This window comes from Nannospalax galili, unplaced genomic scaffold (assembly GCF_000622305.1).
Source record: "Nannospalax galili isolate Female #2095 unplaced genomic scaffold, S.galili_v1.0 scaffold451, whole genome shotgun sequence".
In the NCBI taxonomy this organism is placed as follows: domain Eukaryota; kingdom Metazoa; phylum Chordata; class Mammalia; order Rodentia; family Spalacidae; genus Nannospalax; species Nannospalax galili.
The window spans coordinates 2,447,172-2,472,016 of NW_008331662.1; the positions used below are offsets into that span (position 1 = coordinate 2,447,172).

The following is a 24,845-nucleotide window of genomic DNA, read 5'->3' on the forward strand; positions in this document are numbered from 1 at the left end:
ATAGATAGATAGATAGATAGATAGATAGATAGATAGATAGATAGATAGATGATACAGATAGATAGACATATATGCACTCCTAAATCTAGAATCTGCAGATCAAAGAAAACATCAACATTTATTCCTTTCCCCCATTACCTTCTCATCCCTACCATTAACTTCCTTCTTCCCTCATCATACCCCCACTACTTTCCTCTCTCTGTGTCTCTCTCTGTCTCTGTCTCTGTCTCTCTCTCTCTCTCACACACACATTTCAATCTAGATTCCACATATGAGAGAAAACATGCAATATTTGCCTTTCTGAGACTGGCCTGTCTTTGCTTAATAGTCTCCAGTTCCATCATTTTCTTGCAAACGGGACAATTTCATCCTTACTTATGGATAAATACCACTCCATTGTCTATTCACCACATTTCTTTACCCATTCATATGCTGGTGAGCATGTAGACTGAGTCCATAGCTCAGCTATTGCACATAGTGCTCTGATAAACATGAATATGTAAGTATCCCTGTGATATGCTGATTTAGATTGCTTCAGATATATAGCAAGGGGTGGCAAAGCTGAATTGCATGGCAGGCTTTGTGTGTGTGTGTGTGTGTGTGTGTGTGTGTGTGTGTGTGTGTTGTATGCATGTGTCTGAATGCACCCACCCTTGCAGGAGTGTGTGGAGGCCAGAGGTTGATACCTGGATGCCTTCCTCCCATCAGTTCTCCATCTTTTTGAGATAGGGTCCGTCACTACTGAAGTTGGAACTCACTGGTTAGGCTAGACTGGCCCAGCAACCCCCTCCCCAATAACCTGTCTCTTCTCCCCCCAACACTGGGGTTACAGGAACTTACCACCACACCCAGCTTTTATGTGGGCACTGGGGATCCAAACTCAAGCCTCCATGTTAGCATAAGCACTGGTCCATCTCTCCAGCCCCTCATTATGGTAGCTTTATTTTTAACTTAAAAAAATATTTTCTTATTTTTATTTTACGTGTATGAGTGTATTCCCTTCATTAAGCGCACCCATGTCATGCAATGCCCGAGGAGGACAGAAGAGGCTGTCAGATCCCCTGGGTCTGGAGTTACGGACAGTTGTTAGCTGCCATGTGGGTCCTAGGATTCAAACCCGGGTCTTCTGCAAGAACAGCCAGTGTTCTTAACCTCGGAGCCATCTCTCCAGCCCTATTTTTAACTTTTCAAAGAACTTCCATGACCTGCTGCACCAGTCTATATGCCCACCGGCACTGTGTAAGGGCTCAGGTTCCCCTGTGTCTTTACCAGAATTTGTTGTTTTCTTGGTGGTGGCCATCCTGACTGGGGTGAGATGGATTCTCCATGTGTTTTCATTTGCATCACCTGATGACTAAGGAGGTTGAGCATCTTTTCATTTATTTATTGACCATTTTTTGCTTTTTCTTTTGAGAACTGTTTGTTCAACTCATTTGCCTGTTTATTGATTGAAATACAGATATGGAGGAATTTCATCAGGCATGGTGCCCCATATCTTTTACTCCCAGCACTTGAGAGATAGAGGCAGGCATATCTCTGTGAGTTCAAGGCCAGCCTGGTCTATATAACAAGTTCTAGCCCAGCAGGGACCGCACAGTGAGACCCTGTCTCAAAAACAATAACAACAACAACAACAAAAATAGAAAAGCAAAGAAAGAAGAAAGATGGGGCATTGGGGTTTAATTTTTTGAATTATTTATATCTTGTAGATATTACCTATCGGATGTATAGCTGGCAAAGATTTTCTCCTATTATGTTGACTGTACTCATCTGATAATTGTTTCCTTGCCGTGTAGAAGCCTTGAATTTCAAGGTGTTTATTTTTAAATTTTTATTTATCTGTTTTATATATATGAGTGTTTTGCCTGCATGTATGTAAGTGCACCCATGTAGTGCAAGGCCCTTGGAGGCCAGAAAAAGGCATCAGATCCCCTGGAATTGAAGTTAAGTTACTGATGGTTGTGGGTACTGGGAAGTGAACCCAGGTCCTCTGCAAGAGCAGCATGAGCTCTTAACAGCTGAGCAATCTCTCCAACCCAAGTTATGTTTATTTTTAAGGCAGTCTAAGTTATCTGTAATATGACATGTGGGTTTCATGTTTACGTGACCGCTAATATTATTTTAAATGCAAAATGTTTTGGAATTGTGCACATTGACTCAACCTTCTGCCCTGAAATCTCTAAGCAAAGAATATCCTGATGTTTAAGATATTTAGCCAATGCACAGTTGAATGGAAGTTGAAAATAAACTCTTCAATAGGAATAGAAGACTTATCTGCTGTTGCCTTATACTTTGAACTGGGACAGAAGTCTTGAACAACTGGTACTCCCAGCACCACTGTCACTCTGTGACTCATTTGTCTGATGTGCTTATTCAACAAATCTTTATTAAGCACTAGAGATAACTCGGGGAGCTCATAATTCAGAAGAGCCAGATGTTGTTCAGGGGTAACAGGTGTTCTTCTGATGCACTGGAGTGCCCATCCAAGACTGGGGAGATGACTCAGTGGGTAAAGCACTTGCTGCACAAATACAAGCACCTGAGTTCAAACTCCCAGAACCTATACAAAGCCAGGCACAGTAGAACATGCACCTCTAGTACCAGCACTCCTGTGGGGAGATGGGAGGCAGAGACAGGAGACTCCCCAGAATCTTGTGGGCTGGCTAGCCTGGTGTACATCATAGCAAGCCAAGAAACCCTTTCTCAAACAAGATGGAAGGCCAGGACCAACATCAGAGGTTGTTGTCTGACCTCCACAGGCGTGCTATGGCAATCACATGCCTGCATTTACACAAATGTACACAGAAGAGTGTACATACGGAAACAGAATATAGTGGGGCCACCCACACCAGTCTGTGAAGGAAGCAGCCTGGGAGGACAACCAAGTGTGAGGAGTTCGTTAGAAAGTATATCAGGGGTTACAGCATGACAGGGATGGTAGGGAAGATGGGTATTCGGTCACAGCAAACAATATGAGCAAAGCCACAAGAGCAAAACACAATAGCCACATGTGTTCACAGCAGTAGCCTAGGGCTGCATTCCAGCCCAACATGGACTCTGAGGCTTGACCATCATCTGGAGCTGAATTCTGACTATGCTGTTGGCTGTGTCCTTTAGCACATCAGATAATCTTGCCCTCTGATTCTTCATTTGTAAAGTGGGGGTAATAATACTACTTAATACGACCTACTTCATAGTATTGTGATTGTATTTGGTGGGTTGTTTGGTTGGTTTGTTATTTTTGCAGATAGGGTCTCTCCTATTCCAGGCTACTGGTAGGTCACCAAGAATAACCTTGACCTTTTGATCCTCCTGCCTCCACCTCCCCAGTGCTGAGATTACAGGTGTGCACCACCATGCCTGTTTTATGCAGTACTGGGGATTGAACTCAAGGCTTGCTAGGCAAGTAGTCTACCAACTACCACATTCCCAGCCATAAAGTTATTGTTTTAAATATCAGCAGCACCATATGTGAAGCACTTAGAATCGTGCCTACTGGTAAGGATTATGTAGATGATAAATCGGAGAAGATTTTAAGCAAGAAAACATCATAAGAGAGTTGTGTTTTTGCTATGCCATTCAGGTTTTAGATACAGACGAGGGAATGAAAGGACAGTCCACAGGTTGCTGCATAACCAAGGCTTGAATCAAAGGAATCATAATGAGCAGCTGCACAGATGGCTCAGGGGTTAAGTGCACTGGCTGCTCTTGCAGAGGACCTAGGTTCAATTCCTAGTACTCACATGACCGCTAACAGCTGTCCTTGACTCCAGTTCCAGGGGAATCCAGCACACACACCCCCACCTCCATGGGCATTTCATAACACAGGTGCATTTACATGCAGACAATACACTCATACACATAAAATAATAATACATAAAGTATTTATAAAAAGAAATCACAACGAAATGGACAGTGGAATTGATGACATAAATTCCTAGGAGGTAAAACCTGCAGAGCTTTATTGATTGGGCTTGAGGAAAGAGGAAAGATGTGGCTTCAGCTACAAACACAAAATAATCAATTCAGAATTGGAAGGAAGGCTAAAAAGAAAGTAATTCAATCACATAAGTTGACAGTTAAGGAAACAAAACTACTTCATGCACTGGGTGCAACCCAGAGACAAGTGTAACAAGAGTTCTGTGGCCTAAGCTAGGGAGATGGCTCAGTGGGTAAAAGTGCTTGCTGTTTAAGCATGAGGACCTGAGTTCAAATCCCCCAACCTACATAAAAGGTAATCAGAGTGAACCTATGGGGAGGGTGTGGGAGGTAGAAACAGGAACTCTGAAAGGTCACAGGCCAGCTATACTGATGGATTTAGTAGAAAAGCAGCAAAGAGACCCTGACACTGGAGGATGTCCTCTGACATCCACACACACACACCAGTGATACACGTGTGCTCACATTTATACAACACACACAGATACACACACACACACACACACACACACACACACACACACACACACACACACACACACACACACACACACACACATACCATGATCTAGCCAAAGATGACACTATTAACATTTTCAAATTCATCTTAATTGGCAATGCTTTTGTGGGTTTTCATAAGTCACATATATACTCATAGCAATCAGAGCTTCTACCATTCATGACTTCAAATATGTGTCTGACATCCTTCCTGATAATGTTTCTATAATGTGATTTGCCACACTGACCTTACTGCTTTAAGCCACTCTGCACTGCAGCGTCCTCTCTACTGGTCAATAATCTGGCACCCCTGTGCTCGCTGGTATGCCGCATTCCAAAAGTATTTTTTGGTAATAATTCTCAGTTGGTTTGTGTCACTTAAATTTACACTATGCTTCCGTGAACAGATGTGCCTGCAGATTCTTTTTAAAGGTGGCTATTTTGAGTTCCATAATATAGTGAGTCACTCTGAAAATTTGGTATTTTTTGTTGATTATGATTCAAAATAACTTTACTTATTTGAGGAAGAAAATCTCCTAGACCTTTGTATTTTTAATTAATTCTTTGGTCCCCTGATTAAATGCAGGGGAATACCTGGCCAGCAGAGGCCTCCAGGGCTCAGCTGAAGCCCTGTGGTTATTATAACTGGTCAGTGCTGGTGCTGTTTTGGCCATTAACTCTTCCCATCCTTGCTTATTTCCCATACTTACTCAGGGATTATGATTTCTCCAGAGAAGATTTTTTTTAATAAGCACAGATTTATCTTTTTAAAAAGTTTTTTATGTATGTACATATGCATATATGTGTGCAGGTGCCTGAGGAGGCCAGAAGAGGGCATCAGATCACCTGGAGCTGGAGTTACAAGTGATTGTGAACCACCCACTATGGGTTCTGGGAACCAAACTCAGGTCTTCCAAATGAGCAGCAGGTGTTCTTAACCAATGAGCCACCTCCTCCAGCTCTCCACACAGGCTTATCTTACACGGTTGTTCTATTGAACTCTTTCAGTCTTAAGATATTTTCATCAATAAGTAAACTGTTAAAATGTTAAAATTACTAAACACACACACATGCACACACATACACACACATACACGCACACACATACACACATACACACACGCATACATATACACACACGCACATGCACACACATACACACACATGCACACACATACACACATGCACACGCACACACACACATGCACACACACACACACCACTGAGCCCTATTTCTCTGTGGAGTAAGGAAAGTAAAATCCATTTTAGAGGGAAATAGATTTTCACATAGTAAGTTTTCCAGTGATGGAATCCAATGACTCTACAATACAAAAGCATTTCCTTCTGTTACTCTACCAAAGTCCTGGGCCAGATATTTAGATTTTTGACAAAACTTTTATCTTCCTTCTTATTTTAAAGTATTATACTCTTTTATTCAGTCTAGAAATCCATTCTATAAAACAATTTAGTAAAGATTAGAAAAATGATTAAGTGTATATAAATATATCAATTTTTAGTATCTGATGTTTCACAATTTCTATAAACATTGGCTCTTTGTTATATATTTCTAGAGTGAGTCAAAACATAAAATATTCCTACTGAAGATGGTCTGTGCTTCTTATATTTTAAATAATTTCTGACAGTGTTCTACTTAGGAAATCTTTAATGTTACTAAATGCTTGCTGGTTAATTTGGAATAGGATGTCACTGTGCTGACCAGGCTGGCCTCAAATTCCTGCTTAAGTCACCCTCACAGTCAGTGTCCCAGGCAACTGGCAGACAGGGGCTCTCACCACCCCCTGCTAATGTTGCTCCTTGTATCAGTCAACTGCATATTTTCTTACGTTTATTGTGTGTGTGTGTATGTGTGTGTGTGTGTGTCTGTGTGTCTGTGTATGTCTGTGTGTGATAGCACATATGTAGAGGTCAGAGGACAACTTGTAGGAGTGGGTTTCTCCTTCCACCAGGTAGGTTACCAGGATCAAACTCAGGTCCAGTCATCATCCTTGCTGGCGAGCACCTTCACACCTGAACTTCTCCCAGGTCCGTGTTTTTAATGTTTCTTTTTCCCTGCAGGTATTCTTGGCGTCATCAACTGAGAGAATTTAAAAGTGAATACAGAGTTGTTGCGCTGGATTTGAGAGGCTATGGAGAAACAGATGCTCCTGTTCATCAAGAGAATTATAAACTGGACTGTCTAATTACAGATATAAAGGATATTTTAGACTCCTTGGGTAGGTGAGCTATTTTTACATAGTGTGCTGCACAGCTTTGGTTGTCAACTTGACACACCTGGGTAGAGGGAACCTCAACTGGGGAATTTCCTCCATTGGACTGGCCTGGGGCCATGTCTGTGGGACATCTTCTTGATTACTGAGTGATGTAGGAGGGCTCAGCCCACAGTGGGTTGTGCCACCCCTGGGCAGGTTGTTCTGTGTTGTATAAGAAAGCAGGCTGAGCACAGGCCAGGAGACCAAGCAGCATTCCTCCATGGCCTGTGCTTCAGCTCCTGCCTCTAGGTTCCTGCCTGGAGTTCCTACCTTAGGCTCCCTCATGATGAACTGTGACCCAGGAAATGTAAGATAATATAAACCCTTTCTTCCCCAACTTGGTATTTACTAGAGTGTGTTGTCACAGCAATTGAAGGCAAAGTAGAACACATAGTATTAATTCCTTTTAAGGAAGTAACATTTAATAAACTGAATTGATCACTTCTTTTCTTGAGAGGGTTTTTTTCCATCTACCATCCTGTCTTCATGGTTTTTGAGTAAATAGTTCAAAATATTTGTATAGGAAATTTAAAATCATGTATCCTGAGTGTTCAGTTAAGAATGGCTTTCAGAACTGCTTTTAAAAATAAGCATTCCTAGTGTGGGGTGGTGATGCACACTTTTAATCCCAGTACTCGTGAGGCAGAAGCAGATGAATCCCTATGAGATCTAGGCTAGCTTGGTCTAAATAGTGAGTTCCAGACCATCTGGGGCTACAGGGAGACCCTGACTCAAAATGAATGAATGAATGAATGAATAAATAAATAAATAAATAAGCCTTCCTTAGGGCTGGAGTGATAGGTCAATTACTGCTTGGCCAGCATGCCCAAAGCTCCGGGTTCAGTCCCTGGCATAGCACATATAAGTAACTAAATAAACTTCTCTTCATATATATTATATATATATATATATATAATGTATCTTAATCATATCCAACCCAAATTCTCCTTCCCACTCTCTCCTGTGCCCCCAATATTTTCTCCTCCCACCTTCATGAACTCTTTTCTTTTAATGACCCACTAAGTATAATTAGTACTGCCTGCATGCCCATAGGTATGAGGCCATCCACTGGAACATGGTCAACCTATCAGTGGCCACATCTCTAAAGAAAAATGACTCCTTGTCCTCCAGCAGCCATCAATTGCAAGTAGCTCCTTAGTTAGGGGTGGAGCCTCATGAGCCCCTCCCCAAATTATGTGGGAATGTTGACAGGCTTGATCCTATGCAGGTAACCACAGCTGCTGGGATGTCGTGAGTTCAATGACCACATCGTGCACAGAAGACAGCATTTCACAGCACTCCTCCCCGTCCTCCAGCTCTTATATTTTCTGCCCCCTCTTCTCTGATGTCCCCTGAGCCTTATAGGGAGAGGGGTTGACATAAAAGCCCCATTTAGGGCTGAGCATTCAACAGTCACTTATTCTCAGCACTTTGGTTAGATACTAGATTCAGATGTACAGACAAGTTATGGAATTATTGAAATATCTATAAATAGTTATACCTTTTTTTGAGCCAGTGTCTTATGTAATCCAGGCTGGCCTTGAATGCCCAATTCCACCTTCCAAATGCTGGGATTACAAGTGTGGACCACTAGGCCCAGCTCAATAAATCTTTTAAAGATGCATAATTTATAGGACATGTTGACTTTCAAGAGTACACTTGTTTTATGTGAAGTAATGATGCCCTGCTTCTTTACAATGATGTCAACATTTTTTTTTCTTGGTCACAGGGTATAGCAAATGTGTTCTGATTGGCCATGACTGGGGAGGCATGATTGCCTGGCTAATTTCCATCTGTTATCCTGAAATGGTGATAAAGCTTATTGTTATTAACTTCCCTCATCCGAATGTATTTACAGGTGAGTTTAAATTTTTATTAAAATATCTCTGCTAATGTGATAATTCACTATTGTCACTGACATTTTGGTTTTAAAACAGCAAAATGTGCTTAACATAATCTTTTAAAAATCAACTGATGAAGGCCTTGGGCATTGTAGTACATGCCTATAATCTCAGCACTTGGGAGGCTGAGGCAGGAAGTTGAAGGGTACAAGGCCGGCCTAGGCTATATAGTGAGACTTTTGCCAAATAAATAAATAAATAAATAAATAAATAAATAAATAATAAATAAATAAAGTAAATAAAAATATACTGACTAACCAAGATGGTACTTGACCAAGTTATGTATCTTGGTTTGTTTATTTATTTTGTTTTGGGGGACAGGATCTCACAGTGTAACCCCAAATGAGCTCACACTTGTAGTGCTCCTTCCTCAGCTTTCCAGGTACAGGAATTACAGGCATTGCCACCAAGTCCAGCTCTTATATATTTATTTATTGTGTGTGGAGGGGAGGGTGTGTCTGTGTGTGTGTGTGTGTGTGTTGGGGATTGAACCCAGGTCCTCATAAGTGCTAGGTAGAAACTCTCACTAAGCCACACTGCTAGCCTAATACCTTGGTTTTAAATCTTCCTGAAAAAGCTAGCTTCCGATTTGCTTGTATAATTTCATTCTTTTTTGGAAAATATGTCACTGCTAACTTGGTGAGGGATAAAGGAAAAAATGTGGTGGCAGTACTTTGAAAGTCATGAATCTTAACAGAAATAAATTTTCTTTTCTGACTAGTTTAGCTATTGAATACAAAACTATTCTTTATAACAGCAATTCTCAAATGTTTGGCCTCAGGATTTCCTCATACTCTTAAAATTATTATAGATTTCAATGATATTTTGTTTATATAGACTGTCTCTATAAATTGTTACTATTTAAGAAATTAAAGCTGAGGTGGCTGGAGAGTTGGCTCAACAGCTAAGAGCACTGACTGCTCTTGCAGAAGACCCAGGTTTGATTCCCAGCACCTACATGGCAGCTAACAACCGTCCTAACTCTAGTTCCAGGGGATCCTATGCCATCTTCTGACATCTGTGGGCATGGCACAACATGGTGCACTTACACACATGCAGACAATACACTCATACACATAAAAATTTTTTAATTAAATTAAAACAAAAATTAAACCATTTATGTATTGATTCATTTTTAGAAACCCATTGCATATTAACATGAAGACTGCATTTTAATGAAAACAAATTATATTACACAAACTAATTACACTGAATACATTTTTAGTAAATAGAAAGTTACTTTTTACATTCTGCAAATCTCTTTAATGCCTGACATAAGAGAAGACAGCTGGATTCGCCTCTGCTTCCGCATTCAATCTGTTGCAATATGTTCTCTGAACTCAAGGGTGGGAAGAAGTCTGGCCTTGAACAAATTTGTCATTGGCAAAAGGCAGGAGTGTTTTAATAACCTTTTCAGATAATGGTGGCTTTTCTTCCTTAATACTATACCAAACTCAAAAATTAATGGCTTCTTAAAGGTTAGTAAGAATGTGGATGTGCTAACATATAAATGAACTTTGTGTGCCCCCCTATTACACTAAAATCTGTGGATCTCTGTAGCACTTTGAATGACTCTTATCCATGGATGAATTTTTGCACTATCACACACTGGAAGATTAGTGATTTGCAGAGTTATGCAGATCTTGAACAAGTTGATACATTTCGTTTTCTAACATTTAAAAAAATTACTTTCGTTAATACCACCCTCATCTAATCAGAAAAGTTTTCCACATTAAAAAAGCCTCAAGCTCATAGTAGCATATACAAAATTTCCAAATTTATAATTTTTATTTGAAAACCTGAATTGTTCTAATGGCAACAGATACAGTGGATTGTTTTCCTTTAAGGATGGCCACCATTTTGATCATTTTCAAGAGATTATCAGAGAATGTGGTGGTGTGTGCCTTTAATCCCCGCACATGGGAGGCAGAGACTGGCAGATCTGTGAACTGGAGGCCATCCTGGTCTACATAGACTGCAAAGAGAGTTCCTGGTCATCAAGGGCTACATAGTGAAGCTGAGAGAGAGAGACAGAGAGAGACAGAGAGAGACAGAGAGAGACAGAGAGACAGAGACAGAGACAGAGAGAGACAGAGACAGAGAGACAGAGAGAGACAAAGAGAGAGACAGAGAGAGACAGAGAGACAGAGACAGAGAGAGACAGAGACAGAGACAGAGAGACAGAGACAGAGACAGAAAGAGACAGAGACAGAGAGAAAACCTGCCAAATATCCATGTTTGACCGAGGATAGTTTTTTGGTTCTTCTTTCAAGTAAAAATGGTATTCCAGAAAGAAAATGAAACATTCCTTCACTAATTCAATTGCATTTCCTTGAGACCACTTTTGTATTGGGGTATGCAACCAAACTGTGTTATAGGTCCTTTATATTTGATTGCATGGACTATTAAAAAGATGTATGTGGGCTGGAGAGATGGCTCAGCAGTTAAGAACATTGTTCTTGCAGAAAACCCGGGTTTGAATACCCGCACACACATGGCAGCTAACAACTGTCCGAAATTTCAGTCCCAAGGGATCAGACAGCCTCTTCTGATCTCCACCAGCATTGCACAACATGGGTGCACTTACCTACATTCAGGCAATACATGCATACACATAAAATAAAAATAATAAATAATTTTTTTAAAAACGATGTGTGTTCAAAGCAGGGCATGGTGGTGCAACCTTTAATCCCAACACTGGAGAGGCAGAGGCAAGTGGATCTCTGTGAGATCAAGTCCAGCTGGGTCTCCATAGTGAGTTCCAGATCAGCTGGGGCTACAGAGAGACTCTGTCTCAAAACAAACGAACAAACAGACAAAAAGAAGTTTGTTCAAAAGTTGAGAACTAATAAAATTAATACCTTTGATACTTTATAACAGACATTGTTATGTGAAACTGCCACTTGACTTAATTAGCTAATTTCCTTACTGTAACTGTGCTGTGAAGATAATGACTTTGGTGCTTCTTCCAGAGTCATACCCCTTTTGGTCCTCTTGGTGTTGTCACATCTAATTTGTAGCCCACTAAGAAGACGGGAAAAGTGCCCTCGCCCAGCCTCTTCCTAGTGGCCTCTCTATGCCTCTTTTCTGCCTTTTGTCTTTACTCTTGTCCCTCCCTTGGGCTCTGAAAAAAAATTGCTGACTGAGCTTTGGAAGTTTAGCTCTGAGAATCGTAGACAATTTGAGTTCTAGGAAAATAAAACCCATTGATTACTAAAAACAAACAAACAAACAAACAACCGAGTGGCTCTTATCAACTATGCTTTTGTATCATCAGTGAAAGTTTCAACATAGTGAAAACAACCGAATAACGTTCTAATATCATTATGAAGTAGACTATTGGGATAACTTCAGAAGATCTTGGGCATCCTCAAAGATGCACATAAACTATCCTTTGAAGAGAACTTAAAAAAAAATTTATTTATTCACTGACTGCTCTTGCAGAGGACCTGGGTTTGATTCCCAGCACCCACATGACAGATTCAACCCATCCTTAACTCCACTTCCAGGGGAATCCAAAGCCCGCTTCTGACCTCTGCAGCATTGCACGACACAGTTGCACTCACATACATGAAGAGAACTTTTTATTTTATTTTATGTGAATATTGCTTGTATGTATGTAAGTGTACCCATGTTGTACAATGCCCGAGGAGGACAGAAGAGGTGGTCAGATCCCCTGGAACTGGAGTTACAGATAGTTGTTAGCTGCCATGTGGGTGCTGGGATTTGAACCTGGGTCTTCTGCAAGAACAGCCAATGTTCTTAACTGCTGAGCCATTGCTCCAGCTCCCAAAGAGAACTCTTAAATGCTTAATGGTGATTAACAACCCATTAGCAATGGCTGTCTGTGTTTATATTTGGTTTGGGCAAAATTATAATGTTTTCTTGTTTAACTACTCTCATTAGGTTTTTCTGAGGTTCAAGTACTTCTAACACCCACAGAAGCCCTTTAGGAAACAATAAGTTCAGAATAAGAGGTTGCAAGATGGTTCAGCAGGTAAAGACACTAAGCCTGATGACCTGAATTCAATCCCTGGAACCCATCTGGTAGAAAGAGAGAACCAACTTCCACAGACTGTTGTCTGACTGCCAAATGCATACTGTATGTGCATGCTATGGCACATGAGCACCTATACACACACAAAGAAATGTTTTAAATTTATTTTTATTTTATGAGTGTTTTGCCTGCATATATGTAAGAACACCCATGCATGAAATGCCCACAGATGCCAGAAGAGGGCATTGGATCTCCTGGACTAGAGTTACAGATGGCTGTGAGCTGCCATGTGTGTGCTTGGAACCAAATCAGGGTCTTTTGCAAGAGCAGCTAGTGTTTGCTCCAGGCAAGGTTCCAGCCACTAAAGGTTCCATAACCTCCCCCAAAACACCACCAGCTGGCACCAAATGTTCAAGTGCATGAGCCTATGAGGAACATTTCTCATTCAAACCACAACATGGCCTACTTTTTCCTTCAGTTGAATTGATATCTCTTAATGTAACCATGAATAAATTTTCTTCAATGATGACTTCACAAAAAGTCTGGCCTAACAATGGTATACTTACCTGAAAATTATATTTCTAAAGCCTCTAGTCATATTGAGTATATTTACAAAACAAGAAATGAAAAACAATCCTCCACAGCAATGAAGTATCACGCACAATACCCGACAAGTATACATACCCAGCCTGTGTCATCACATTACTCCAGCTTAAGGCTTCAGTATCTTGCCAAAGCACTTAAAATAAAATCCTTACCATTCTACTCCTACCTGAACAGGCTTGCGTTCTTTCTTCTTGGATTCATCTCATTGGCTCGCCCTCCCCTCCCCTCCCACCATCCACTCTGGCATTCTTTCTGCTTCTGCCCTGCCAAACCCAAAGCTGTGTCCCTATTACCATTCAACACTAAGCCCATATGCCACATCCTCATAGATGCCATCTCTGACCAACTCTATTCATGGGTCCTCCAACCTATCCCACTATCACTAAGACTACCTTTTTTTATTTCCCTTATGATATTATTACTCTACAAAGTGGTGTGTGTGTGTGTGTGTGTGTGTGTGTGTGTGTGTGTGTGTGTGTGTTTTGCTGGGGATTGAACCGAGGGCCTTGTGCTTACTAAGCAAGCACTCTACCATGGAGCTACATACCTGGCCCTGGAGTGATCTTTAAATTATTTGTTGCTTTCTTTGCAGAGGACCTTGCTTATGGGAACTTTTTCTGTCTAATTCACTGATAAATTCCCTGGCTCACATTAGACACTCAAATCATTATTGAATAAATGAATTTCTTAAATACATAAATGAATTTATAGGAAATGTTTTGATTCTTTTTGAGCATCAATGATAAGGACTTCAATTTGATTTGGGTTATAAGCAAAATCTTTTAAACAATGGGAAACTACACCACCATAAATTCCTAAGTGTTAGGTCTCTGATCATGACCTTGGAGGGCAAGCAGTGTTATATGGGCTTCTTGTTTTCAGTCAAGGCTTTATAGAGTGGAACTTTTCTTCTTAGTTTAAGTGGTATACATTTTCTTTCTTTCTTTTTGGGAAGAGGGTGTGTTTGTTTGTTTGTTTGTTTGTTTGTTTGAGACAGGGTCTCCCTATGGCTCTAGCTGACCTGGACCTTGATATGTACACCAGGCTGGCCTTGAACTCAGAGAGATCCACCTGCTTCCCCTTCTGCTTCCCAAGGCCTGACATTAAAGGTATGCTCCACCATACCCAGCCTGGTATATATTTTCTAAACACAGGAAATACCTGTGTTTATTAAAAACATAAAAGAATGTGGAAACTTCTGAAAAAATATATAGAAGCTTTAATTGCAGATTCTTCAATGGGATCATCTTACAAGTGAAAGTGTCCTTAAAGATTCTCCCAATAGTAACTTGCACCTCTTGAGTAAAGTCTAACATAGCATTTTAATTTCAGACTATATTTTACGACACCCTGCCCAGCTGTTGAAATCTAGCTTTTATTACTTCTTCCAAATACCACGGTTTCCAGAATTTATGTTCTCAATAAATGACTTCAAGGTAAGTCAAACAAATAATTTTTTCTGATTATTATTAATGAAAAGCATTTTAATGGAAGTCCATTTTTTTAAAAATGAAAAATGAAATTTAAAATGTTACAACTTAATGAATGGGTTTAAGGACTTTCCCACAGACTTACCTTTTTTAATGTCTTTATTCATGTGTTTGAATGCCTGGCCATTTAACTTTGTGTGACAGCTTGTTTCTTGTAGGCATTTCTTTGCAGGAGATATCTCATGTGGAGATGGGAAACTGTGAGCACTGGGTGGGAATGCTTGACAGCAGCAGAAGGCACACAGGTGTTGCTGGGCAGATGTTGGTATAGCATATATACCAACCTGCAAATGTTGTTGAATGTTTCTTCTATGTCCAAAACAGCATTAACTATTGAGGAAACAAAGCCTTTTAAAAAGTACTAATAATTTTACAGGAACTAATTCTATGTACATCTCTGACAAATGAGGACCCTTTAGGGGTGGGTAGAGTTCTAGAGAATAAATCCAATGAACTCAAATCTTTGAACATGTTAAGCATACCCTAACTACCGAGATACAACCCAGCCAATAAGGGCTTAAAAGAAAAACTTTCTGCTGGGCGTGGTGGTGCACGCTTTTAATTCCAGCACTCGAGAGGCAGAGGCAGGCAGATCTCTGTGAGTTCAAGGCCAGCCTGGTCTACATAGTAAGTTCCAGGACAGCTGGGGCTACAGGGAGACCCTGTCTCAAAAAGACCAAAAAAAAAAAAAAAAAAAAGAAAAGAGGAAAGAAAAACTTTCCATACTACTATCAACCTAACAAAATAAAGTCAACTCTTAAATATCATTATCACTTATTATCTATTTAAATTTCCATAATGACTTCAGTTGTCTTGATACACTTCATGTATTTGAATCAGGAATCAAACAAGGCCACACATAGTATTTGATTGTTATAGCTGTTTGTTTGAGTGTTGTCTTTTCCTTCCCATTCCTTTTCTATCCTTTTCCTTTGCTTTACTCTTTTTTTATGATTAAGATTTATTGTATGAAACATATAAAAACTCAATAAAAATATACACTAAAAATAAAAGAATTAAAATTTTTTGAAAAAAGAATAAAGGGGTGGGTGAGATGGCCCAGCAGGTAAAGGTGCTTGCTGCCAAGACCGAAGACTTGAGTTCAAACCCCAGGGCCTACATGATAAAAAGTGAGAACCAACTCCTGAAAGTTGTTCTCTGACCTTTACACATGTTTCAGGGCATGGGCACACACACACACACACACACACACAGACACACACACAATGTAATTAAAAAATAATGGAGCTGGAGGGACGGCTCCACTAGCTGGGGCTATGGGGTATGGTGAAAGGGAGGGAAGAAGGGAGGGAGGGAAGGAGGGAGGGAGGGAGGGAGGGAGGGAGAAAATCAGTCTCCATAGCACCCCACCCCACACTGTGGGGCCACACCTTTGGGGGTGCCACTGGATAGTGTTCACAAGGACCTTCTAAAAATAAGATGGGGTGGGGGAAGGCCTAAGTGTCACTGCTAAGTGGTGGCCAGGGATAAGAACAGCAGAAATACAGGGCTATTGAATCCCAAGAGACAGGGTTCCATGTGCAGGTCCTAGTTAGGATGATGGATGGGCAAGGGACAAGGGGACACGATGGCCACAGCAAATATGGAGAGACAGGGAGAGGGAGGCTTGGGGACAGCTCAGTACCATCACAAGCCTCATAGGGACCTGACAGGAAGCAGATGTAGGATGGCGTAGAGATGGTCACAACCTTGTCCCTGACCATGAGAGGCCAGAGAAAAGCAAAACCCAAACTTACGTCCGGAATGAACTGGCTGGGTGTCATGGGCTTTGTGCAGTAATTAAAAGGCTGAGCTCCCTCTCACCAAAAGCCAGCCAGTGCCCCCCGAGTACCTTTGTTTTACTCTTTAAGAGACTCACTATGTTGCCCAAGCTGTCTTTGAATTCCTAGCCTCAAGAACTCCTCCTGCTTCAGCCTCCTGGGTAATTAAGACACCAGCACACCTGACAGTTACAACTTTTTAAAAATGATTTGGATTCTTTTATTCTTTTCTTTAAAATATCACTTAGCAGGCTGGATGTGGTGGCACATGCCTTTAATCCCAGCACTTGGGAGGCAGAGGCAGGCAGATCTGTATGAGATGGAGGCCAGCCTAGTCTACATAGAGTTTCAGGTCAGCTGGGGCTACAGGGAGACTCTGTCCCAACAAACAAACAAAAACCACCACCAACAATACTTGGCAAGGCATGGCGGCACACACTGCAATCCCAGCACTTGGAAAGCAGAGGCAGCAGGATTGCTGCAAGCCTGCCTGGTCTACACAGTGGCAGAAGTCCACCTGCCTGGTCTACACAGTGACAGAACTCCACCTGCCTCTGTCGCCGGAGTGCCGCCACACATGAAAAACTGGTAATTTTCTAATTCTATCATTTTTCTGCTTTTATTAACTAGAATTCTTCATTAAATATATCTCTTCAAATATTTTTATTAGCTCTGAGAATTTCACACAATGGATTTTTATTATATTCACCCATTAAGTGTCTTTTTAAAGACATTTATTTTTATGTGTATGAGTGTTTTGTCTACACGTATTTATGTACACCACATGCAGCATACCGTGCCCAAGAAGACTAGCAAAGAGCATTGGATCCCCTGGAACTGGAGTTACAGGTGGTTGTGAGTCACCCAATGTGGGTGCTGGGAACTGAACCCAGATCTTCTGAAAGAGTAGCAGATGCTCTTAACCAGTGAGCCATGTCTCCAGTTCAACTGGAATTCTTTTGAAAATAATTTTTCCATATCTTCTATTTGGTTGTTTTAAAATATAGTTGTTCTTAAATACAAAATGATAGAATAAATTCTTAATGTAATGAGAATTTTTTATATATACCAATTAATTATAGTCCTTATTCTTTTGTTGTTGTTGTTGTTGTTTGTTTTTTGGTTTTGGTTTTTGGTCTTTTTGAGACAGGGTCTCCCTGTAGTCCCAGCTGTCCTGGAACTCATTATGTAGACCAGGCTGGACTTGAACTCACTGAGATCCCCCTGTCTCTGCCTCCCAAGTGCTGGGATTAAAGGCGTGCACCATCCCGCTCAGCAGTTCTTGTTTTTTTGAGGCCCACATTATCCCATGTTAGGCAAATAGGAACACCTGCAGTTTGGCTTCTGTATATTTGTTACATAATTCCTTTGTTCTAGTTATTTTCTATTGCTGTGATAAAGCACTGACCAAAACCAACTTGAGGGAGGAAAAGGTTTATTTGGCTTATAGATCACAGTCCTTCTTTGAGGAAAGCCAAGGCAGGAACCTGGAGGCAGGAACTGAAGCACAGACCATGGAGGAACACTGCTTACTGGCTTGCTGCCCTGGCCGGGGCTCAGCCTGCTTCCTTATACAACCCAGGACCACCTGCCCAGAGGTCACCCACAATGGGCTGGACCCTCCCACATCACTCAACAATCAAGAAAATGCCTCAGAGACATGCCCATAGGCCAGCCCTATAGAGGAAATTTCTCAGTTGAGGTCTCCTCTTTCTAGGTGTGTCAAGTTGACAACCAAAGCCAATCATGACACTCTTATGTCGATGATGGTTGATAATTAATAGTGAATGCTTTGCTTTGCTCAGAAATGTTAGGGCTTACTGTAATAACCTGTCTGTTACTTCCTGCTGAGTCTAGAATCAGCCATTTAGCAAAGGAACTCTAGTTCCTTTTAATAGGAAATAGTATGTAGAGACCACAGTCTGGGTGTCAAGGTGATCATTGTTACTGAGTTTTCAGTGCTTCTAAATCTTTCCATCAGAAAAAATTTAGGTATAGTTTTTAGGAAAAATAAATAAACCATGAGTTCTTAAAGTAAATTTAAGATAGAATTTTTACTTAACTTCTCTGATTATACATGAAGCATTTGTATCATTCCATATCAAAACTCTAAACAAAGCACATTTCTCTGTTCCATCGACTCTGTTCTCCCCCTCTGTTCTAAGAGGTCATTTTATTTAGTTTTGGTTTATCTCTTTATTTTTCTAACATAAATCCTTCTTACACAATGGATGATGTACTATAGACACTATTTTCCATGCTAGTGTTTTGTTTACTTTATTCTTATTTTTTACTTAGCAATGAATCACCCCACATAACCATAAGGATTATTTCTGTGCTTTCTTGTAGTGCTAAGAACACACCATACCCCATTATGTGACTGTGCTACTGTTTACTCAGCCAGCCCTCCATTGATGGATATTTTTTTTGTTTCCAGTCATTTTCAATTACAAATAATGTAGTTAATCACCTCATGTATATACCATTTCACATTTTTGCAAATATGTTTGTGTGTAGAAGGACTTCAAAATTTTCGAATTGCGTCTTACTTATATATTCATTTATTTTGCATGGGTGTGTGTCTGTGTATGGCATGGCACATGTGTGGTGGTCAGAGGACAACTTGTGGGAGTTAGTTCTCTAATTCCACCATGTGGGTCCTGGGGATTAAACTCAGGCCAACATGGTTGGCAGTAAGCACCTTTATTTGCTGAGTCATCTTGCTGGCCTCTGGGACTTACATTTTCAAAAAAATATTTTATTCATTATTTTTATTTTATGTGTATGTGTGTATTGCCTGCGTGTAGTTAAGTGCACCCGTGTCATGCAATGCCCATGGAGGACAGAAGAGGCTGTCAGATCCCCTAGAACTGGAGTTACAGACAGTTGTTAGCTGCCATGTGGGTGCTAGGATTCAAACCCAGGTCTTCTTCAAGAACAGTCAGTGTTTCTTAACCACTGAGCCATCTCTCCAGCCCCCAGGACTTACATTTTAAATAAGTATCCCAATTACTCTAAGCAGGTGCACTGAGAAATGATGGTATAGAATAGTGCTTTTCGAAATGTGGGTGGGGACCTACCAACGAGTCAATTTATTAGTTTTCAATACGAATTTTTAAATATTGGACTGGAGAGATGGCTCAGTGGTTAAGAGCATTGACTGCTCTTGCAGAGGACCCAGGTCCGATTCCCAGCACCAACATGGTGGTTAAAACTATCTGTAGCTACAGTTCCAGAGGATCTGACACCTTCTTCTGACCTCCCACGGGCATTGCACATCACAGGTGCACTTACACACATACAGGCAATACACTCATACACATAAAATAAAAATAATTTATAAATTTTTTTAAAAAAAGAATTTTTAAATATTAAGTGTAACAGAATTGTCTGGAAAATCAGTGTATGATAATAGGACTAAAGACTATTTTTGTAAAACCTTGTTTCATATATTTATGAAACTGGTATGAACTGAGGTACAAACTAGCTCATGAAATATATTTCTTACTCTGGTTTGAATAACTTTGTAGGAACAGGATTGGTCATCACTAAACAATAGTTGGAATATTAAGTGAAGCTTTTTGGTAGGGGTATCACTTAGCTGGAACTCATAGACTATGAATAGGTATGAAGAAAGGATGTTTTCATGAGGGTGAAATATAGAAAGGGAATTGAAAGAAAAGAATATTCACAAAGAAGGCTAGGAAAACAGAAATGCATGAAAGGCATTCATAAGCAATGAGGTCTTGAACTTGACTGGAGCAAAAATGAAGAATTCTCACTTCATGTTGACCACCTTCCCCACCTCCCCCCACCCCTGCTTTTTTTTTTTTTTGAGACAGGTCTCATGTAGCCCAGGCTAGCCTCAAACTTGCTGTGTAGCAAAGGATGATCTTCTTGACTCTACCTCCCGAGTGCTAGACTGACAGGCATGTGCTACGTGGTTTAAGCAGTGCTAGGGATTTAACCGAGGGCTTTGGGCATGCTAGCCAAGTACTATACCAACTGAGCTACATTGCTAGCCCCCTTTAAAGTCAGAGATTCAGTTTATTATTAGATAAATGAACAATTTAAATTATTCTCTTTTTGCTTAAATTAGGCATTGAAACACCTATTTACAAGTCAGAGCACCGGCATTGGAAGGAAAGGATGCCGACTGACAACAGAAGATCTTGAAGCTTACGTTTATGTCTTTTCTCAGCCTGGAGCACTAAGTGGTCCAATTAACCATTATCGAAACATTTTCAGGTCAGTATAATTTCTGTCGAGTCAAAAACATTTCAGCCTGATCCCAAAGAGAAAATAATTTATTTTTAAATTGTCTTAAAATTAACTCCAAAGAATCAAACACAACAGTCTGTGTGTGTGTGTGTGTGTGTGTGTGTGTGTGTGTGTGTGTATACATTCCTATGTGTGAATGTGGTGTGCTCCCCATGCCACAGTGCACATGTGGAGGTCAGAGGACAACCTTGGGTATAAGTCTTCACCATCCACCTTGTTCACAGTAGGCTCTCTTGTTTCTTCCACTTTGTACACCAGGCTAGCTGGCCCAAGAGTACCCAGGGATTCTCCTGTTTCTGCCTCCCATGTCCCCATAGAGGACTAGGGCTACAGACGGTTGTCCTATATGTCCACTTTATATGACTTCTGGGGATTTGAACTTGTGCTTGTGTGGCTAGCTCCCCAGCCCCAAACACAGTATTTTGTTTTTGTGTGCTTGTTTTTAGTTTTTGTAAAATCTTTTTTCATAGAAAATTTAAAACATGAAAAAGTAGAGAATAGAATAGTAGATCCTCATGTGGCCAACACATGTTTTATCCGTAACTCTATCCATTTAGTCCTTCTTTTGAATTATTTTGAATAGGTTTATATATTTGGTTACATTGTAATGATTGTTTATTCATTCAGAAATTTTTTTTTTCTGATCTTTTTGAGACAGGGTCTCCCGTAGCCCCAGCTGGCCTAGAACTCACCATGTAGAACAGGCTTATTTCAGTCTCACAGAGATCTATCTGCTTCTGCCTCCCAAGTGCTGGGATTAAAGGCACGCACCACCATGCCTGGCTAAGAAATATTTTTAAGCATGTTCTATGAACTAGGCTATGTCAGTATTTAAGGTGCAATATTCAGTAAAAGTAGATGAAGTCCTGTCCCATGGGGAGGAAACAGGCATTACATAAATAACCACAGTAATGAATCCGTGGCTACAAACTCACAGAAAGGTGGTGAAAGAAAGAGATTAAAACTGAGGAAATAATGTTTGAACAAAGAAGTAAAGACAAGATTAAGGGGAGGGGGACTGGCACTCTTGGAAAAGGAGAGAACAGGGACCAAAGCTGTGTGGGACAATGGAGTGTTGTGGGTTTATGTAGGACAGCTAGAGCCATGTGGCAGGAGCACAGAATAGGAAGGCAAGAGGAGCATGGGATGAGGAGGGCACAGCCAGCCAGTGGAGCCTAGCAGGCCACGGTAAGGACATAAAGAGCATCCCTGTGTGAGCTTCAAGCAGAAAGGAGGAATGATCCAGTGTACATTTGGATAATTTCTCTTAGGCCACAGTGTGAAGAATGTGCCTGAGGAGTTCTAGAGAGAATCCCAGGAACTGCCACAGCCCAGGCTAGGCAGGGTGGGAGGTTTGAAACAGGGAGGAGAGGGTGGGTGAACTTGGGAGATATTTAAGAAATAAACTGAGTAGCTGAGTGTGGTGACACACGCCTTTAGTCTCCCAGCAATCTGGAGACAGAGACAGATGGAGGAGGATCTCTGTGAGACTGAGGCCAGCCTGGTCTACATAGTGAGTTCTAGGCCAGCTGGAGACTCTGTCTTTTAAAAAAAGGAAGAAATTGAGAGAATGGCTCTGGGATTTCTGGCAAATGCTGCTGTGTGGGCATCTTGCTATTCACATAGGGAGAAAATGTTCAAGGAAGACTGAAGATGTAGCTTGGTTCCATCCCCAGCACCACAGAAACAGAGAGTGGTGGTACATGCCTGTAATCTGGGCACATGGGAAGTAGAGGCAGGGGGATAAAAAGTTCAAGACCATCCTGGGCAATGTAGCAAGACCAAGGCGAGCCTGAGCTACATGCGACCCTATGTCAAAAAGAGAGGGAGGAAGGGGGGCAGGGAGGGAGGGAGAAAATGTATTGACCTTAGGCTAATGAGTTGTACAAAGTAGTGCTTAAGATTCTTAATAGGCAACCAGATAGTAGGAATTCAAATTCATGGAAGAAAATCTGAAATAAAGATATATAAAATCTAAGAATCAGGGCTGGTAAGAATGCTTGCCACCAAGCCTGATAATCTGAGTTTGATCCCTAGGAGTCACATGGTAGAGAGAACCAACTACCACAAGTTGTCCTCTGACTTCCACATATGCCTTGGCATGTGCATGTGTGGGTGTGTGGGTGTACACACACACATGATAAATAATTTAATTAATGAATAAATAGCTGAATGTAATAAAAATTTAAATTCCAGGACTCACTGAAGGTTTGGTTTCAGAAGATAAAGAGAAAAAACAGTATGAAAAAAGGGACATAGAGATTTGCCATTTGGGGGTCTGAATTCTGGATAGGAGAGCTAGACATTTAAAAAATTTTTTAAATTATTTATTTAATAGCCACATAATTAGAAGAAGCATTTCATGACAACAGCATTGACATATTCAGTAACAATTTCCTGAGATAAGATGCATCTTTTTCAAAATTGGTTGTAAATTTTTAGGTTTACAGTTGAATTAATACAGTTATACAATATAGTACTCAGTATAAACCTTTTAAGACATAAAACTAAATGGGGTTTTAACCTTAAAAAATCTCCATTTCATTATTAAAATACAGTTTCATACACAAAAATTCATTTTTAATGCAATTGACACTAAAATGTTTGCACATGCATTTCTAATCTCTATATATCTGATTATTACTAGTCACAGTCGGTTACTTTCTGAGCTCCTTGGCATCTGAGCATGGATATAAAGTCATCAGGTAGATTTCAATGGTAATGTTTTTCACATCTACTAATTATTAAGGAGTAAATTTTTATGCTTTGAAGAATTATTTTTTAAATTTTTTTAATCTAATAACCACATGATTAGAAGAAGCATTTCATTACAGCTTCACCATATTCAGTAACACACCCCAGAGCAAGGATGCATCTCTTTCAAAAGTGACTATAAATTTTTAGGTTCACAGTTGAATTAATACAGTTAGACAATATTGAACTCAGTGTAAACCCTGTAAGATATAAAATTAGATGAGTTTTTACCATTTAAAGAAGATCTCCATTTCAAGTTATGCAGTTTCCTACATTTTTAAAAACATTTTTTTATTTTTTTTTAGAAGAAGCATATCACTACAGCTTTAACATGCCCAACAACAGTTTCCAGAGCAAAGACACAGTTCCTTCAAAAGTGGCTATAAAATTTCTAGGTTCATTGTTGAATCAATACAGTTATACAATATTGAACTCAGTATAAGCCCTGTAAGACATAAAATTGAATGAGTTTTTAACCCTCAAAAAAGATCTCCATTTCATTCTAAAATATACTGTTTCTTACAGAAAGACTCATTGTTTTTGCTACTAACACTGAGATGTTGGTACAGGTGTCTCTAATCTGTATGTATCTAATTATTACTAGTCATAATCGTTTGGACTTGGATTCTTGGTGCCAGCATATGTCTATAAAGTCATCAGGTAGATTTCAATGGTAATGTTCATCACCTCTACCAGCTAACATGATGCAAACTTTTATGCTTCCACCTTGATTATAATACATTTTTTAAATTGATGATCTTTTTTCTGTGTGTGTGTATATATGACAGAACATGCCAAACCATCTTAATCAACTATACACCCACTTCCCAGATGGCACCCTCCCATAGCCTCCCTCCCCCCACTAGAGCCCTTATACCTGCTATTGTCCGCTGTGTTGTCAGCACCCAGCCGTTCCCCACTACTTGTCCATCTGGTGAATCTAGCCAGCCTATCTAGAGGTCTTTGTTTTAGGAGGGTCAGCTGTTCCTCATCTAGCAGCAATCACTTGTCAATATTCCTTTAGATAAGATTGGGGTCTGCTGTTCATTTTCCCAGTTCTATGCTGGGTTACTATCTAGTAGTCCCTTGGGCCACCCTGGCCAACAACTCAAAAGAACATATCTCCTATCTGGCATTGTTGCTTGTTATGTAGCCTTTAGCTATACATATGGACTTTTAAAAAATTATATTGGCCCCTTTAATCTCTGGCTATACTTTCCTTTTGGGTGTTTAAGGCCATACAGTTGGTGCAGATAAACCAATTTATTTTTACTCTTAAGGTCGTTTGAGGATCTGTTCCTCAGGGGTCTCATGGGCTTGGGAGAAGC

The 24,845-nt window shown here is 40.3% G+C and overlaps 1 protein-coding gene across 1 annotated transcript in view; it reads left to right on the plus strand.

Annotated features, from left to right (window-relative positions):
* Ephx4 (epoxide hydrolase 4) overlaps positions 1 to 24,845 on the plus strand; it is a 53,307-nt gene that overhangs the window by 11,396 nt on the left and 17,066 nt on the right. Inside the window, exons 3-6 of the mRNA XM_008826827.2 lie at positions 6,514 to 6,671; positions 8,437 to 8,565; positions 14,544 to 14,647; positions 20,582 to 20,730. Coding sequence (XP_008825049.1) covers positions 6,514 to 6,671; positions 8,437 to 8,565; positions 14,544 to 14,647; positions 20,582 to 20,730 — 540 coding nt within the window. The remainder of the gene's footprint in view (positions 1 to 6,513; positions 6,672 to 8,436; positions 8,566 to 14,543; positions 14,648 to 20,581; positions 20,731 to 24,845) is intronic.